The sequence below is a fragment of the Neovison vison genome, chromosome 1 (genome assembly GCF_020171115.1).
Source record: "Neovison vison isolate M4711 chromosome 1, ASM_NN_V1, whole genome shotgun sequence".
In the NCBI taxonomy this organism is placed as follows: domain Eukaryota; kingdom Metazoa; phylum Chordata; class Mammalia; order Carnivora; family Mustelidae; genus Neogale; species Neogale vison.
In genome coordinates, this window is record NC_058091.1 from 125,468,006 (window position 1) to 125,484,945 (window position 16,940).

Below are 16,940 nucleotides of genomic sequence, written 5' to 3' on the forward strand. Positions count from 1 at the left end.
AAGTAGTTGAAGGAAGTGGTGTTGCAATACTGCCCTTTTAATGAAAACTGCAGCAGTGAAAAGGTCACATAAATAATCTGCATGATACTATTCCATTATGAAATACAGTCTAAACCTAATACTGCCAAAAAGGGACAAAAAGTATGAAAGAAAAAGTATGCTGTCACCGGCAAAACATAGTATATTCTGGTTAAAAGTTGTTTCAAACAGCAGATGTCAGTCTATAACAAATTATATTTATATCTAAATCTAAAACAAATATATGTGATATTTTGATAATAATTAATAAAGAAATTTACATATAATTATAATTAATTTGAACATTCTTGACTTCAGTTTCAAGAACTGCATGACTGAAAGTTCATCTTATAAAAATCCACTTAATTAATTAAATTGAAAGCCCATAAAATTATTTAAAAATTACCTTTAGAATCAAATTCAAATTTTGATGAATATAAAAATTTTAGTTCTTGTATTTATACAGCCTATAATTAAAAAAAAAAATCAGAGTAACACAGACTTATCCGTGGATACAAATTAAAGTTTACAAAACAGATTTTAAAAAAAGAGAGAGAGTATATATATATGAGGGGATCTTCTTTTTCTACTGATATGACAGAATGTAACCATTTAATCATTAATAAGCAACAAGCAGCAGCCGGAATATGTTTTATGCTTCATTAAAACAACATTGAGGCCCATTACAGTGCACAGCAAATGGGGCTGGAAACCACCGCACACTCTGGCAAACCACATTCCCTTCTAACCTCGTTTGCTTGAAGCAGCTAGAGAGTGAATGGCAATATACTCTCAAGTAAGCCTTTATTAAGTATGAGAAATAAATTATATTAAGTGTTATTTTTTGAACCCAGAAATGAGGGGAAGGGTTGTTAAGATATCAAATTTACTAAAAAAATAATTATGTGAGAAATAAGTTGCTGTCACAAGAGAGACTTGCCAGACACTGCATTTGAGCAAGTTGTTATACACACCTTTGGAATCAATTTTGTGACACAGAGATTAGTCTGTGGTACTAAATCGCATAAGAGTAGATCAGAAAAAAACTAAAGAGTACGGAAATGTTTTCTTGAACAACATTACCATTACATTAGAGGTATTAAGGAGCCCTTATTATGTTTATAACTAGTAAGATACTGACATGATTCGATAGTTCAGGACACGGTACAAATTGCTTTTTTATAACTTGCCTCCATATCTCAGGTTTCTAATAAATACGATTTTACTTCATTAGATCCTCATGTCTGTGATTTTACCAAATTCAATTCTACAACTTGAAAATTACCTTGGAAATTTGTGGGAAGCCACAGAAAGTTCCTCAGAAACAGACACATATTAAATATTAATTATAACGATGACTGTCATTTTTATAGTGATTATGTCATTATTTAGGAATGCTAATTAAGACATAAAATGGCTTCTTAATTGCAAACGCATTCTGAAGAAATATATATTTGTACTTGTGTGTTTAATAGCAAATCCAGCGTGGGGACCAGACCATAACAGACTGCAGTTCTATTTTCTAAAATGCTGACATTTGAGCAAATGTTCCCATGGAATGTTTGTCTGATTCGTGGACTGACATTTCCTCTTTGTAACTTGCTTAACTAAGAAGGAGACATGCAGGCCAAACTCTACAGTACCCTCAGGCAGCAGGCCATTACTTGCCGCTGCAACTTGTGTATGGTTTCTCTTTTACTTCCCTCTTTCCCTACCACCCCTCAGCCCTTAGCTGTCTCTTTATTTTGACACGCATATTATCTTAGCTGATTTCTATCATCTTACAGGAGTGGATGACATACCTTAAAAGATTAAGCCTTCCCACCTGGGATTTGTCCAGAAATTCAGTGTATTATAGCTTCTCATAGCCTTCTTCATTCTCCTATATTCTTGTGTTATCAATAGTGGCTTTCTTTCTTATTTTATGTTTAACTACAGGACACAGGCAGCTACGTTGATAGAAGTCAGTTTATACTGTCATTCATCTTTCATTATAAGAACAAGGTTGACTTCCGCTGTCTGTAACACTTTGCTGCCATCTATGTGTAGAAAAGAGCACAACACTCTTCCATGCACCAGAAACCACCCGTGTTCCAAAAAGAATCATGGCTCTAATCTAGACAGATGACAAGTGAAGCTTCAGGAATAATTTGCCTCCCCACAGAAACGCCGAAGCTTACCAGGAATTTCTAAAAAAAACTTTCTAACCCTGAAAGAGTAGTGAGGATGCATTGCTTAACATAAACCAAAGCCAACAGTTTTTTCAGTAATGCTGTTGATAAATTATAGCTAATATGGAAAATCTACAGTTATGTTTAGAAGAGAAACACTGAAAGGTGAAGTTTTAAGTCACTTAAATAATTACAATGAAAGGAATTAATTTTTGCAAAAGTGTAATCTAAATACTATTTCCAAACAATCTGATGAAAAAAAGATAACTTAGCCAAAAAAATTTCATATTTAATACAAAGCAAATGTAAAGCAATCCAATAAAAAGGTATTTATTTACATCATTTAAATTACCAATAACTCAAATACTGTGATCTAATAATTAACCACTCTTTGTCAAACACTCAAAAATTATTTTCTAGAGAAGACAGAGAAATACATCAGAATACCAAAGAGCCTCACAACCTCCCCCTCAGTAGTGCTTATGTTGTTTCTGAATTGTCCTGAAAAATGTTAGTTCAAAAAAAAATAAACAAAATCACTCCAGTGTGAGCCAAGTGGGAAACATAAGCAAAACAAACAAACAAGACTTTCCTCTACTAAACCATTTAACAATACACAGTTAAGGTAAAAACTGGTATTTTTAATCAGGAGTAATGATGTTTTAATAGTCCTGAAGAATGTTCCTTAACTGTTTGTCAATATTATTGATTTCTGAAAGACATTTTACTGTAAAAAAAAAAAAACTGGTACAAATATGTAACCATTTGGGGGTAGGAGTAGAAAGGAAACTCAGGAAAGGTTCTACCCTGATTTACCAAACAGAATGAAAAGCTGACCCTGACTGCCTCGCCTCTGCCAGCCTGACATTTACAGTTACTGCATAACTACTATCGACACAATATTTGTCATCTGGATATACTACATTTTAATCATCAACAAATTTTAATCATCAACATTAAAATCATAGGGAAGTTGAGCTCATCGTTAAACTTTTTAAAGTAATTTTTGGTCTAAGTTATTCTAATGATAAACTTAAAAGAGTTTAGCAAGCCATTTTGCATATTTATCTGTAAATAAAACAAATTTAAATTCTTCATGGCTGATTTTTTTATTAATATCCATAAACAATGCACCTATTAAGTGAATGCTACTAAAGAAAGTAACATAATGAAACTTACTAATCTTTCATGTTCGACATTTTTCAAAAAATGGAGATCTAAATTAGGGTTATTGTCTTACAATTTGTTTCTCTTTGGCACGGGTAAGGTATCCAATACTTTATAACTTAAGTCGAAATTAACAAAAAAGATATTATGCATTAAACTTTTTGAAATTGAAAAGATTTCATTTTATTTTACTCTACCAATTTTAAGGATCTAACTTTAACAAAGAGAATTTTATAATCTGCACTTGTATTCAAAGAATATAGTAAGAATCATATTTGATATGAACCCATATGAGGTGTTTAAAAGAGCAGTTAAGTTTAAATTCTTAAATTTACACGCAAGTGTTTTGTGGGTTTTGGGTGGGGGACTACAGATACTTCTAACTATGATATTAAACAAAGCATAATCTATATCTACATCTTAATTTATACAAATTATATATTCCAATCTAATTGGGAATCCAAAAAGTTTTCATCATTAAAAATCTAAAGCAAATGTTTCACTCATAGAACCTACACTGTTTACTATTTGTATTTATAAATCTAGAAATTGATACTAAGATTTAACTATTTGCATTAATTTTAGCTTAATTGTTACAAACCTAAAATAATATTTAAGACTTTATTTAATAAGTGCATTAAGAGTGAAACACCCGACAAACATACCTTTGTGTGGTCCACTAATTATAAGCAAAATTCCAAACGTTATTAGCTGTTATCAAAATTACAATACCACCTAGATCTAATAAAACAGAACAATCTGTTTGAACAGGGAGAGGAGAACTTTCATAGAGTGTTCTCTCTCATATAAATTCTTAATGGACTATAAAGGACTTTTAAGTGGTTTTAGATTTGAATTCAATTGCTCAAATCCGTAACAGGCTTCCAAAAAGAATTTGAGCCAGATGACACACAGGGACCCACAAGCATTATAAAGTCCTGCTATACCCTCATGAATGTAAGATAAAAAATGCTAAACTTCTTTCTAAGAACCATAGAAACTGATGAGTCATATTTACATTAGTGGATTTAATGCACTGTAAGCATAAATGTTAAATTATATAATGATAAGGCTTTGTACTACAATTTCCTTGTAACAACTAGAGTTGTTAAACCAAATTTATTAAATATCATGGGGACTGTGCCCACACAGGTGATGAAACACAGAATCAATCAGAAAGAAATAGAGGCTTAAAGAACAAAAACAAGCAAAACCACCACTTTACTTGACCGTAGAGGTTTCTATCACCAAAGCTATCTGTCTATGGAGAGTAAAAGCATCCACTAGTTGCTCCATTCATCCTGCTAAACTGACTTGTAAGAAAGCTAATTTTTCCAGAAACAGACACACTGTAGTATGCAAGGGTATTAGATCTAATAGCAAACATAACCTTATTAGTACTCAGATTCTCAAAGTTGCACTCACTGCTCTTTACCAAAAAAGACTTCTGCCCATAAGCTACCTTCATAATTTCAATATTAATAACTTGCTAACAACTAGGGTGGTTTTATGCTGCTCTGAGCACACTCAAGAATTACATATAAAAAAGAATTACATATGAAAATATAAGAACTGATTTTAAGCCTCATAAAATATATAAGCCTGTATCAGTTTATCTGCTAACAAAAGAAGTTCTCTTCAGAGACCAAACAAGGAGTTAGAATTTGTGTATACTCGTATATGGACAAAAATACATTTACGTATTAAAAAGGAAATATTTACTTTTAAATCTTAGGAAATAGGTTAATTGATATTATAATAGTCAAATAACTGACCTGGCAATTAATTTTTTTTAAAAGTACCCAAATAGGAACAAATTATTCATTTTGGTTATCAAGTTATTGATTCTTCTTATTATTCTAAGTAAAAAATATCATTAGCTTCCTATAGCTTTTAGAGAAACTTACTTACACACTAGCACAGTATAGGCACTCGATATAAAAATTTTTATTGAACTATCCTAGCCAAAAAGATCATAATTATTTCTGCTGACTTAGTACTATAGATTTCTATTTTCCTTCTATACTAATTTAATTTTAGTATTACTTACGTGCTAACATTTCACCCGCATTGTTGTATTTAGGGATCTTCTTTGCTATCCAAACACTATTCATGTGGTATTAATTACAACCAGTTTCCTCCATCAAGGGAAAAAACAATGCTTTTAACTCAAACCAATTGGATCAAAACTTTGTTTCACTGTAATAAGTGGTGGGAATAAGAAGAGAGGTGAAACTTCAAACATCAGAGTTTTATGTTCTCTTCCCCTGATACTTCAGTGACACCTTCCCCACCTCAGTCTTCTTAGATTAGCTGTATGACAAGAATATGAAGTAGCGTCAGTCCTCGGTCCCAGCCTAGACAGGCGGCCCTGCTGCTCATCAAATGGAAGTCCCAAGCTGCGTTTTGTAAAATAAGGGCTTGAGCTGGCTCATTGCCAAGATCACTTCCACCTCAAAATACTATGGCCCATTTCATAAAAATCAAAGGGCCCAAAACATCACTTTCCTCTTTATAACATGGCATAACGAGTTAACATTTCAGTGGCAGGTACTACAGGCATTTCAGTGAGGAAAATATTCTTACTTACAGTTTCAAACAGCTGGTATGGCAAAAGGCAAGTTTGTATCATAGGCAGATGAAACAATGCATGATATGTCCATACCCTGTGTTACGTTAGTGAACTCGTTTCTCTGAATAATTTGCCTCATGTTAAACCTAAATTATGATAGGGAGCACACTGGGATTGGAAGTAGGAAAGGAGAGTAGCCAATTTGCATTTTCTGGCCCCTCTCTCTTGTTCCTACCACATTTATTTCGTAGCTTTCCTTTGCCACCATTCCCAGAAGTTACTAGTAAACAGCATGGTCAGGAGGGCCTTGCTGAGAAGCTGACATTTGAGTAAAGGTTGAGAGTAGTTAAAGGAATAAGCAGGTAGGTATCTAGGAAAGAGTATCATAATCAAAAGTAAGTGCAAAGGCCCATAGGTAGAAGCATGTCATAAGGATTCTCAACCTAAGGTAGGTGCTCATTTTATAGATTAGTAAATGAGGCTTAAAAATGCTGAGCACTCTGCCAAAGTCACATACCTAACACATACCACAGCCATGTCTGAAGCCAGGGAAAACACCAAGGCCCAGGGTCTAGGGTAGGCCTGGATCTAAAGTTTCAGAATGTGTCCTGGGAATTCCATCTCCATCCCTGATTTGATCACTCTTGTCTGTATCACAGTATTTCATGAAAACCTTCCTCCCTTCTGCCCCATGACAGTCATCTACAGGTTTCCCCCAATATCCAAAAGTAGACCATCTAGGAAAACTTTCATAAGCCAAAATGGCATAAAGCAAACAAACAATTACCATCAATTTATATGATATTTTTGAGCATTCCCAGACCCAAAAAATAACTTCCCTTAGGCTTTCCTGATACTTTAGGATACATTTGCTTAAAAGATGCACAAAAGTCAAGATAAAGCACAGACACTCATAATCACTTTTCAAAGCCATGTTGTCTTGATCCTGAGATGCTGAATGTAGCTCCTGGGGAAGAAGCCTGATGCGGCCACTCTCGCTGCTCAGGGTGCATGCTGCCTCACTGCAAAACAGGCGCTGAACACTATTCTAAAAGTGAAAATTTTCTTCAGATTTCTTTTGATTGGTGATAACAGGTGCTAATACAGGTCTTTCATAAAAGCAGAGTGCTATAATGGGATCTTCCAAAAGTGGGACTTGGAGGATGAGGATACTTGTTCCAACTCTAACAATGATGTGCATTTGTGAGCCTCCTCCTGCATCACTGTGCTGGCACTGGGGCCTGATAAAAGGCCGCATGCAGAAGAAGCACTGAATAGCTATAGTCCACACAGTCTAATGAAATCTAACACACGGTTGTGTGGGCATGGAGCTCGACCCTCACCCGCATTTAAGGATGCTGTTACAGTTCCCTTCCTGACAGCAATAGTCATGCCCCTGCCTACTCCTTATTTTCTTGCTCTGCTCACACCTCCTTGTCAGCCTCCCCAAGATCCCCATCCCGCCCCCAAAAAGGGAATGACTGATAAAGGACACAGAAGAACAGTGCTCTCTGCCATTTGCTCTGAGTTTTTAATATGCCACCCTTTACCCCTGCTATGATTGCACAGCAAAGGGCCACACTGTTGCAATTTTATTTTGTTCTATAACTGGGTTAGTCAGGCAGTAACCAGATGTTCAACATAGGCACCTGCCTTTTCCTACCATAAGGCAATTCTTCAATACATTTAGCTACCTGTCTCCTTCCCCTCAATGAAAGAAGCCACAAGAGGTTTAGGCTTCCTAGAGATAAATATGGGGGTCAGCTCTTTAGCTATAAATTTCAACTCCCAGGACCAGCCAGGAAAAAGCTACTGGAGATGATAGTCTTTACCTTGGTTAATTAAATTGTTCAGTCCTCTTCCCAGGGGCCACTTGTCTAATTCCCATGCCTCTTTTTTATTCCCAACTTCATTCCCTGGCCTGGTTTTTCTCTCATCTCTCCTGGATTCTAACTTGGTGCCTGCCACTACACTAGACATTTGGCTCATAGTCAACTCTGCTTCTTGCCTAGCTTCCTGGGCTGGGAGTCCCACAATAAGGACAATTTAGATTCAGCCCTTTCCTGCTTCCATGCCCACAATCTGCTGACTGGTCCCATACAACCAGACAAGAAAATCCTACTCCCACTCCTGATCCCACTCACTCAGCCATGCCCCAGTTTACCTTCTGGGCACTCAGGCCTCCCAGGTGTCATGAAACAAAATTAAACAAACAGTTTACAGAGAATTGAAAAGGAAAATAATAAAGGTCATCAAAGGGTCAGAAAATTAATGAAAAGCATGGAGTTGTTCAATTTGCCTAAGATAAAATTAAAGAATTAGATAAAATTAAAGATATTTTTCTTGGATAAGAAAATTAAAGACTTACTAATGGCCTTTAACACTGAAAATCCTTCTCAAAACCGAAAAGAGAAAACAACTTTCTATCTACTGACATCACAAGGAAAAAAAAATAAACTTAAGAAACTTAGGTATGTGAAGAAAGAAAAACTTAAGGTGAGAACTATTTTACATTACAATTGTAATCATTTCCTTGAATGGTCTTTAAAATAAATTATAGAAAACAAACATCTGAGTTCCAATCTTGGATTGGCCAGCAATTAGATGCGTGACTTTGAGTAGATAATTTCATTTATAAATGAAAATCATATGAAGTCATTTCTGAAGTTCCTTTTAACTGTAACATTCCATGACTGCATAATTTTCATTTCTTTGGGAAAAAAAAATAAAGGCAATTCCAACATAACAATGTGAGACAAAAGGGAGTAATGTTGGACTAGATTTACTGTACGAAGATTTCATCCAACACTATGGTTTTAAGAATGACATGAGATTGCCAAAGCTTGAGGGATGGTGGAAAAATCCAAAATCATGACAGTAATACACACTGAACAGATAAGAAATTGAAGACACAAATTATTGAAAAACTATTATTTACACAGTTAAAAAGGAAGAACAATAAAGCAGGCTCTTGAAACATTTTCTCCATGAAAATGGGCAGGGCTAAATATTGGATAATTTGTTCCTACTTGGATGATGTCATCATGCTAGATTTAACTACTTTTAATAACTAGTACATTTCCGTCATCTCTCACTTTCTCCCACATAAGATCAAATCAGCCTCTCAATGACCCACACTTCATGAGTCATAATTTTTCTGTTTATGATTCAGAAAAATGTCTTCAGTCAGTATTTCCCAGACTGCTGTGGGTTTATTCCAAGAACCAATTTCATCTTCATTGGTTTCCTACAGGAAACCAGACCAACTTCCTATTATTTTATTTTCCTTACTTTTAGCATACCATAGCCCACAGCAAATTAACTGGAAGTGAGAGTGATAGAAGACTTTATCCTGCACAAAGAGAAGCCAACATAAACAACACCCAGTCTAGAAGTCACAGATTCAAAATTAAATATAAAATGTACTAATATTAGAGCCTTCCTTAAAAAAAGCTCCAAGCCAAATAATAAAAATGTATTTTAATTAACCTAACTGCAAATATTCCACTGTCAGAAAGAACTTTTGTTTAAGAACTACTGTCTAAGAATACAATAAATCCTACAAAGCTGGCTAACACTGAGAAATCAATTATAAAAATGTATGTATGTATGTATGTATGTATGTATGCATGCATGCATGCTTGTATGTATTTTCCATCCTAATCCCCTAACAAGCTTCTAGGAGAACAGGCAGACAACTGAAGACCAACACGCAGAGCCTTGGAGTGGTAAGGGAACAGAGCAACATCGCCCTAGCAACATGCCCATCTGTCATCCCCAGCTGCCCTCACTCCAGCCCCTGCCCCACAGCCACTCTTTCCATGATTAAGAATCAAGCTGACCCTAGATCACAGCAGAAATAGTGACATGGAACATGGATTTTTAAAGGACATTCTAGCAGTGGTTTGTACTCATACTATTCCTCTAAAATACTAGTATTTCTCATGGACTACACAGAAAAAGATTTGTGAATGGGAAGAATTTTGGTAAAAACATATATCAGATTCTCCTTAGACTCTTTCCATTCTCATCATTCCTGATAACAGGTATAGTTTCAGGCTTTAAAAGCTCACTAGGTCACTATCTGGTAAGGAGCAGGACAATTTTATATCAAAACAAAAGCTGACACATTTAAAAAATGCCTAAGAAGAATACATTTAAGGCACATATTAAATATGGGTAAACCAAGGGACTCGAAACATTAGAGCAATGGTTCTCCAAGTGAAATTTCCAGACCAGAGTCAGCAATACCTGAACATGTCCCCAAAATGAAGTTCTCACCCCATTCTAGACCTAATAAATCAGAAATTCTGGGGAATGGCCCTGCAACCTGCAGCTGATGCTAAAGTGAGCCTTATCTATCATATTCTCTTTCTTCCCTCTTACACCAGGAAACTCTAGAATAGAATCTACTCAATTTGCATTTCCCTCATAACCCCTCAACTTCTAAGTCCTCTACATCCTAACTAATTCTTCTATCATATGCTAAAATGTTCTTTTTAGGCGTATCTAGCACTGCTGATATTCCCTCCTGCTTAAAATGGCATGATTTTTTTTTTTTTTACTTCTGTGACACCATTCCACTCTCTTGCCTGTCCATCTCCTACCTTCCTGTCATCAGTGACTACTCTTCCTCCCATTCTAAATGCACTCATGTCCCCTAGGTTCAAGCTTTAGTCCTCTATTCTTCTTTCTTTAGCTTCTTCCTTGCTATCTCAAGATTCCCAGAGCTGATTTTATATCTTTGCACCCCAAATCTCTCCCAAACCTCACAACATATTTTAAACTACCTTATGACCTGCTTCCCCTGATTGCACTTCAAGTCCTGCCAGTAGAATATATCCAAGAGAGAATTTTTCATTTACCCTGCCTGACTCCAACAGTCCCTCCTTAAATGCCTACTTCTACTATATACCATTACTTTTCTGTCCCCTGGGTACTGAATTGCTTTCCCTCTTCCCTGGCTCCCATATCTTATCAGCAGAGAGGTCAGCCCGACCAGGCACCCCATGTCATCCACCCCATTCCCACCATCTTCCAACAGCTTCCAATATGTCTACCGCTAGACTTACTTAACCTGTACAACTCATCTCTAAATCTGTTTTCCCCATATTCAAAAATATACAGAGGCTATCCAAAGGTAGCCCAACTTCCTACACAGCCATACATCACATTTCTCTTCAACGGCTTTTTTGCTCAGTTAATCTAGAATGCTCTTCATGTTACAGACATAACCCAAGTTTTCTCACTTTTCATGGGCCTTACATCACTACCTTCATTTCGACTACAAGTTCCCACTAAATATGTCTGCAAAGTTCTTCCATAAAACCCCTTGTTGATACCATGATAATCCCCTCACACTGAAGTTCTCTCACCATTCTCTAAAGACTCAAAGATATTAACGTCAGCCTCTGTCACAAGCCACAGTCACCCCTACACCACTTTAGAACCTCCACAACAGAAGTGGGTTTCGTACATCTTAGTATCCTCCATTCCATCATAAATGTAAATATTTGCTGAAGGGCTAAATGATCTTACAAGTCAAAATTAATATTCAATTAAAAACCATTTTGGCCAATTAACTGGCCTTCAGGAGAAGCAGGCAAAACACAATAAAAACAGACAAACTTCACATACATAGCAACTTAGAATGAAATGACTTGGTTTCCTAAGCTTTCTATACTTACAGAGCAACCACTCTAGAATGATACTCACAAAGGAATAGGTTCATTTCAAGTAAGAAAAGTACAACAGACTTTTTGAACTAAAAGTTTTTGGAAAAAGGAGAAGACTGGTTCATTTAACACTAAAATGACAGGAGAGGGGGGACCTTCTATAAATAAATCTTCATAAAATTTCCTACATCTTCCCACCATGCCAGTTTATAGGTCCAGGGGTGATAAACTATCTGCAATCACAAAGGAAAGCTCTTAATCTAAAGGAAACTGTGTAACAGAGCATTCATAACAAAACATTCTAATTTTGCCTGGAAAATACTCTCACACTGGCCAAAAAGGCCAAGAAGCAACTAGATAAATTATAGTGTGGAAGATGGACTGATTGCTCCAGTTAGTGATAAACAGTCTTCACACCTGGAGTAATAAAGACAGCAACTACTTCTCCACAGAAAACAGGTGGTAATCTCTCCCGGCATAGATGCATAAGATATCCTTTAAAAATGAGAAAAGATATTCAGAATCATTTAGAAAAACAGCTCTGCTCTAACTGAAAGATGCTGATAACTTTCACAGCCCAAAAGTTAACACTGGATACTAAACAGAATCATCAGAGATTAAGAAAGGGGAAAATTTTTTTCTGAGACAGCACAATAAAGAAGGAACTTTATTGATATGTAGCTATCCTTCAAGGATAACATTTTAGAGAAAAATGTAAATTATGAGGATTTACTATTTTTAAATTTAATATTAACAAGACTGGGTAACCCCTACGTTTCTCTCACTATATTCCACACTTGGTTTCATCTTACTTGGTTTATATTTTCTCCTTTAAACTAGCAGAGATATTAAACGGGCATATAGATTCCATTCTTTCTAAAGTTAGGGATATAGAGGAATACAAATCATCTTAAGTATTTCTGAAATAACACTGCTGAATTTGTTCATTAAAAAGCGAAATTAAAAAAAAAGAGTTAATAGATTCTCTGGACTTTTTTTTTTTTTTTTTTTTTTTTTGGCAGGATGACAAGGGGCTCTTTTAACTTAGAGTTATTTGCTTTTATTTCTCAGCTCCACTATTGTGACTGAATAAGTATCTAAATAGAGCTCATATCATTCCTGGCTTCAGATTTCACTAACTCAAGTGGACACTGGGATACAGCAACAAAAATGGAAATTTGAATTAAGCAGATTGCTAGAGCCTTAGGCATGGGCTTCTCAGGTTTACTGTGATTTGTTCCAGAAAGAAAAACTAAAGAGAGGTAAGTAGACTACCAGAGAATCTGAATTTATCTCAGAAAGAAATCAACATTAATTGTATCATACTGAGGAGACAAGAAGATAAAAACTGCTTTTCTTCCCATGATTTTACTACTTACAATAAAAAGTTAACTTGGTTAATTTTAACATATTATTGAACTAAAAAAATATTATTTTCTCGGCCAGTAATATAACCACTACCAAAAATTAATATTAAAATAGTAGTTTTATTGCATTACATTTTCCAACATTTTAACAAAACATTTCATTCACAATGGGATTTGAAATGGCAGAAAACAGACTACAAGATCAACCCAAAATAAATGAATACTGCTATTTTAATGTTAGCAGTAGATTTTGTGTTGCTCAGTAACAGAGAATACACTTTTAAAAAGTATAGTATTTCTATTAAATTCGTTTATTAAACTTGAAGACTAGGAGTAGTGCCTGCATTAGGAAACAGCAACAACAATAACAACAAAAGGAACAGAAAAAAGTAAAATACAGAACAACTCAGGAACACAGCCAGAGAAGTCTGTCTGTAAAAATGGCTTACTTTAACATGGCTCTGGGCTCCAAGGTTGTAGATCTCTGTAGGCTTTACTTCATTAATGATCTTCACAAGGCAGGTACTGTCAGTGAGATCACCGTAGTGCAACTTCATGTCTAGAATTCAAAAGCACACCATTAGATAGAAGAAAACATAAGCCAATTTTTAAAAAAATATCAAAATTGAAAGGTATGTTCTGAAAGTCTGAAAACCACACTGGTTTCAGAGCAGCAGAATATAACTGTCACCTTTAAAGAAACTAAATGGTAGAAAGATACTCACATGTGTAAAATTTGTAAAAAATGTGTAAGATTTGTAAAAACCCAAATGAACTTTTTAAAAAATCTTAACAAGTCAATGTTATACAATTAACATATCATATGGTTCCCAGGTAGTTTGTAAGATATGTTACATAAAAGTGAGATTCAGACAGAGAAAATCTCACAAAAATGAACACATTGTCTAAAGAACTCTGTAATACACTGGTAATAGTGAAACAGATACTTTTATCTAGCGATTTTTAAGAACTTCATAGACTGCAATCCTTAAGCCATCCATAAAATGCCTGATGTAAAGACAGTAATTGTTTAGGACAACTAGTCAGCCTATTCTAACCTAAATCACAGCATAGCCTTAATGACTTCACTAAATATGACACATGTAGATGGGTGATTTGCTAGCTTGATATTTTTGTGATTTTTACATAATAATGATCTATGTGTCTAGATCCAATGGTACGACCATTCTGTACTTTGCACAAAAATTATAATTTTCAAGGAGGATGTACTGAGTAGCCTAAATATTAAGGTAAAAAGCCTTTAGTGGAAACAACTAACTAGGTTATATTCCTGATGATATCACTACCTATACAAGTAAACACAAAATTGCAAATATTTGGTGTTCTGAAATGAATACAAAATCATTAATGCTTTACATGCAGACTGAATTATCCTTGCTAGCTAGAAAAATGGGACAAGCAAAGGAGGATGAACTCGGGAGTTAAAAACCCAGTGTCTTGGTCCTACCTCTGTCTTTTACATGGTATGTGACCTCAATAAAGTTACCACCTCTCTCTGCCTCTATTTCCTCATCTGTAAAATGGTTTCATTCACAAGCTTAGGAGCTGCTATAAAAGGCAAATGAGAACACACTATGACTGGGCTGTGTAGACTATCTGGTTACATTCAGGCAACTTTATTAACAAAAATAACATGCAACTGCAAATACTGACAGTGATCTGTAAAGCAATTAAATATAGTTTTAATTGCCACCTGTTTTTGGACCTGTCTTCACAAATTATTTTAAAAATTAAATAAATGTACACAGATCACTTAGCTTGATTACATTACACCAAACATAAAAAGCAAAGGAGTGTACTGTGAATATGGACCTGATCTTACTGGAGGGGATAAGGACACCTGGAGAAGGGTGATCAAAGGCATGTCTACTCTTGGTTTCTTGAGCAGCATCACCTGACCAATATCCTGTAACAGCCTAACCAAGATGACACTGTGGCCCAGGGGCAGCAAGCAATGGAAGGGTTTTCAAAGCATGCAGATGGCATTAAATGCAGGCAATTCATGGGTAAATAATTGCAATTTGATGGGTTTTGGACATTTGAAAACAACTTATCATAATATAGGAAGCTATAGAAAGAAATTTTAGAAAAAAAAATTACTTACTTCCTTCAATATGAGCCTGGGGGTTCTTATACAGATGTTCAATTCGACCTGTATTAAATGAACTGGATCGCCGCACAATTCCATGGACCTACAATGTGGAAAGATAAAAAATTATAAATGTGCAATGAGGATTAATAAGCAACTCAGAGGTTCTTTTGTTAATGCTTACCTTGTGAAAAATAACTATAAGTCTATAACTTACAAACTTTAAATTATTTTTAAATTTAAATTATTTTATCTTTAAATTATTAAAAATAGTTCCACTGCTTATTTTCTCCCCAACCACTGCCCACCAGCCACCAGCATTGTATCTCCATCTCTCTGCAGTGTTTTCACTGCCAATCTCAAAAAAAGTAATTAGATAATTATGTGACTTCTCAGTAAATGCTTACAGATACTCAAATGTCTCCTTTTCCAAACACACATACACACTTAGAGCCCTGCTGCTGACAAAATATCTCTTCAGTTTGAAACTGAAGACAGACCACGTAAGGCCATATCATATCGGTAAAACTGCCTTGCAGCCTCTGTAACACAAAGCATGAGGCCAAGAGGCTGTGATGCCACCACATCCTCCCAGTGTCCTCAGAGATTTGCATCGTGCACCTATTACATATATATATAAATATACCTGTGTCCACAAATATAAACAGACAGCTGCTGCTATTATCCAGCTTTGTCAAAAAGAAATAGCATAGATTAGGGACAAGATTTATATTCTACTAGATTTAAGACATAAAGAAAACTCAAATGAAGAAAGGATTTTTTACTTTTTTAAATTTTTATCTTTAGCTTAACCATGATTTGTGTGAGGGGGAAGAAAGTCCTTGGAACAAGAATGCATACCTGTCTGATACCAAAGAAAAGATTATTTGTGTCGGATACATAAGAGAAATTGTTCAAGACCTGGTCTCACTTCCTTCTAATGTCAAGATCACTCCCTTTGTGTTGCCAATGCTAATACAAGCTTATGTCACCAGCTGCCCAATTTCCAGTTCTACTGGTGGCAGTTTTAATCCTTCACTTATTTTAAAAGCGTTCCTTCGTATGTTGGGCAGTTTCATTTGCAGCTGAATACACTTCTATATTTTAACTCAATCGTTTTCTGTCTGTTTCAAACCAAAATTAATCCTTGGCATGACTCAAATATTCCAGATGGGGGGGGTAAGGTGCGGAATTATAAGCACATAAGACTTTCTTTCAAATAGAAAGACATATCATCGTCATTTTATACGGCATACATGAGAAATTAACTTCTGCAAAGGATACAACACACCCACAATTAATAATTCTTTTGGTTAGTAGCTTTAGCCAAAGAGAAAAGAACTCATCCACACTATTTTCCAAAAGAACTAAGCCCAAGAAAATGTGGTAAAATGAAAATATTTTTAAGAAGGGAACATCACAAACCGTTGACTAAAATTTTAGGAGGCAAACTGTAAAACCTAGGAAACGTTAAATTGAGATTTGGGTATACATCTCCATTTCTTAATTTAGAAGTAGATAAAATAACACATCAAGCCATGAATTGATTCTACTTCACGGTCTCCAATATTTTAAGTTGTTATTTAATTGTAAAGTTGAACTGCTCTACAAACAATAATTTTAACAAATAATTTTAACAAATAATTTTAACAAATAATTTTTTGTTTAATAAAAACCAAGTTCACATATATACTCACATATGGCAAAACTGTGTGTTTGCCACCATATTATTTCTAAAATATAGCTTTCTCAGATATAAGTAGAGCTTTAGTTCATTGGACATAAAATAATCTCTATGTTGTAAAAACAGATCATTTAATTATAACAATGAAAATAATAATAATAACATTATTAGTCTAT

At 35.0% G+C, this 16,940-nt stretch overlaps 1 protein-coding gene across 3 annotated transcripts in view; it reads right to left on the reverse strand.

Annotated features, from left to right (window-relative positions):
* The window catches only part of GMDS (GDP-mannose 4,6-dehydratase), a 633,896-nt gene that overhangs the window by 461,607 nt on the left and 155,349 nt on the right, over positions 1–16,940 (reverse strand). For all 3 annotated transcript variants that reach the window (XM_044257882.1, XM_044257899.1, XM_044257891.1), the window contains 2 exons: positions 15,096–15,183; positions 13,420–13,529 (listed from right to left, as the gene is read on the reverse strand). In XM_044257882.1, the coding sequence (XP_044113817.1) occupies positions 13,420–13,529; positions 15,096–15,183 (198 nt within the window). The remainder of the gene's footprint in view (positions 1–13,419; positions 13,530–15,095; positions 15,184–16,940) is intronic.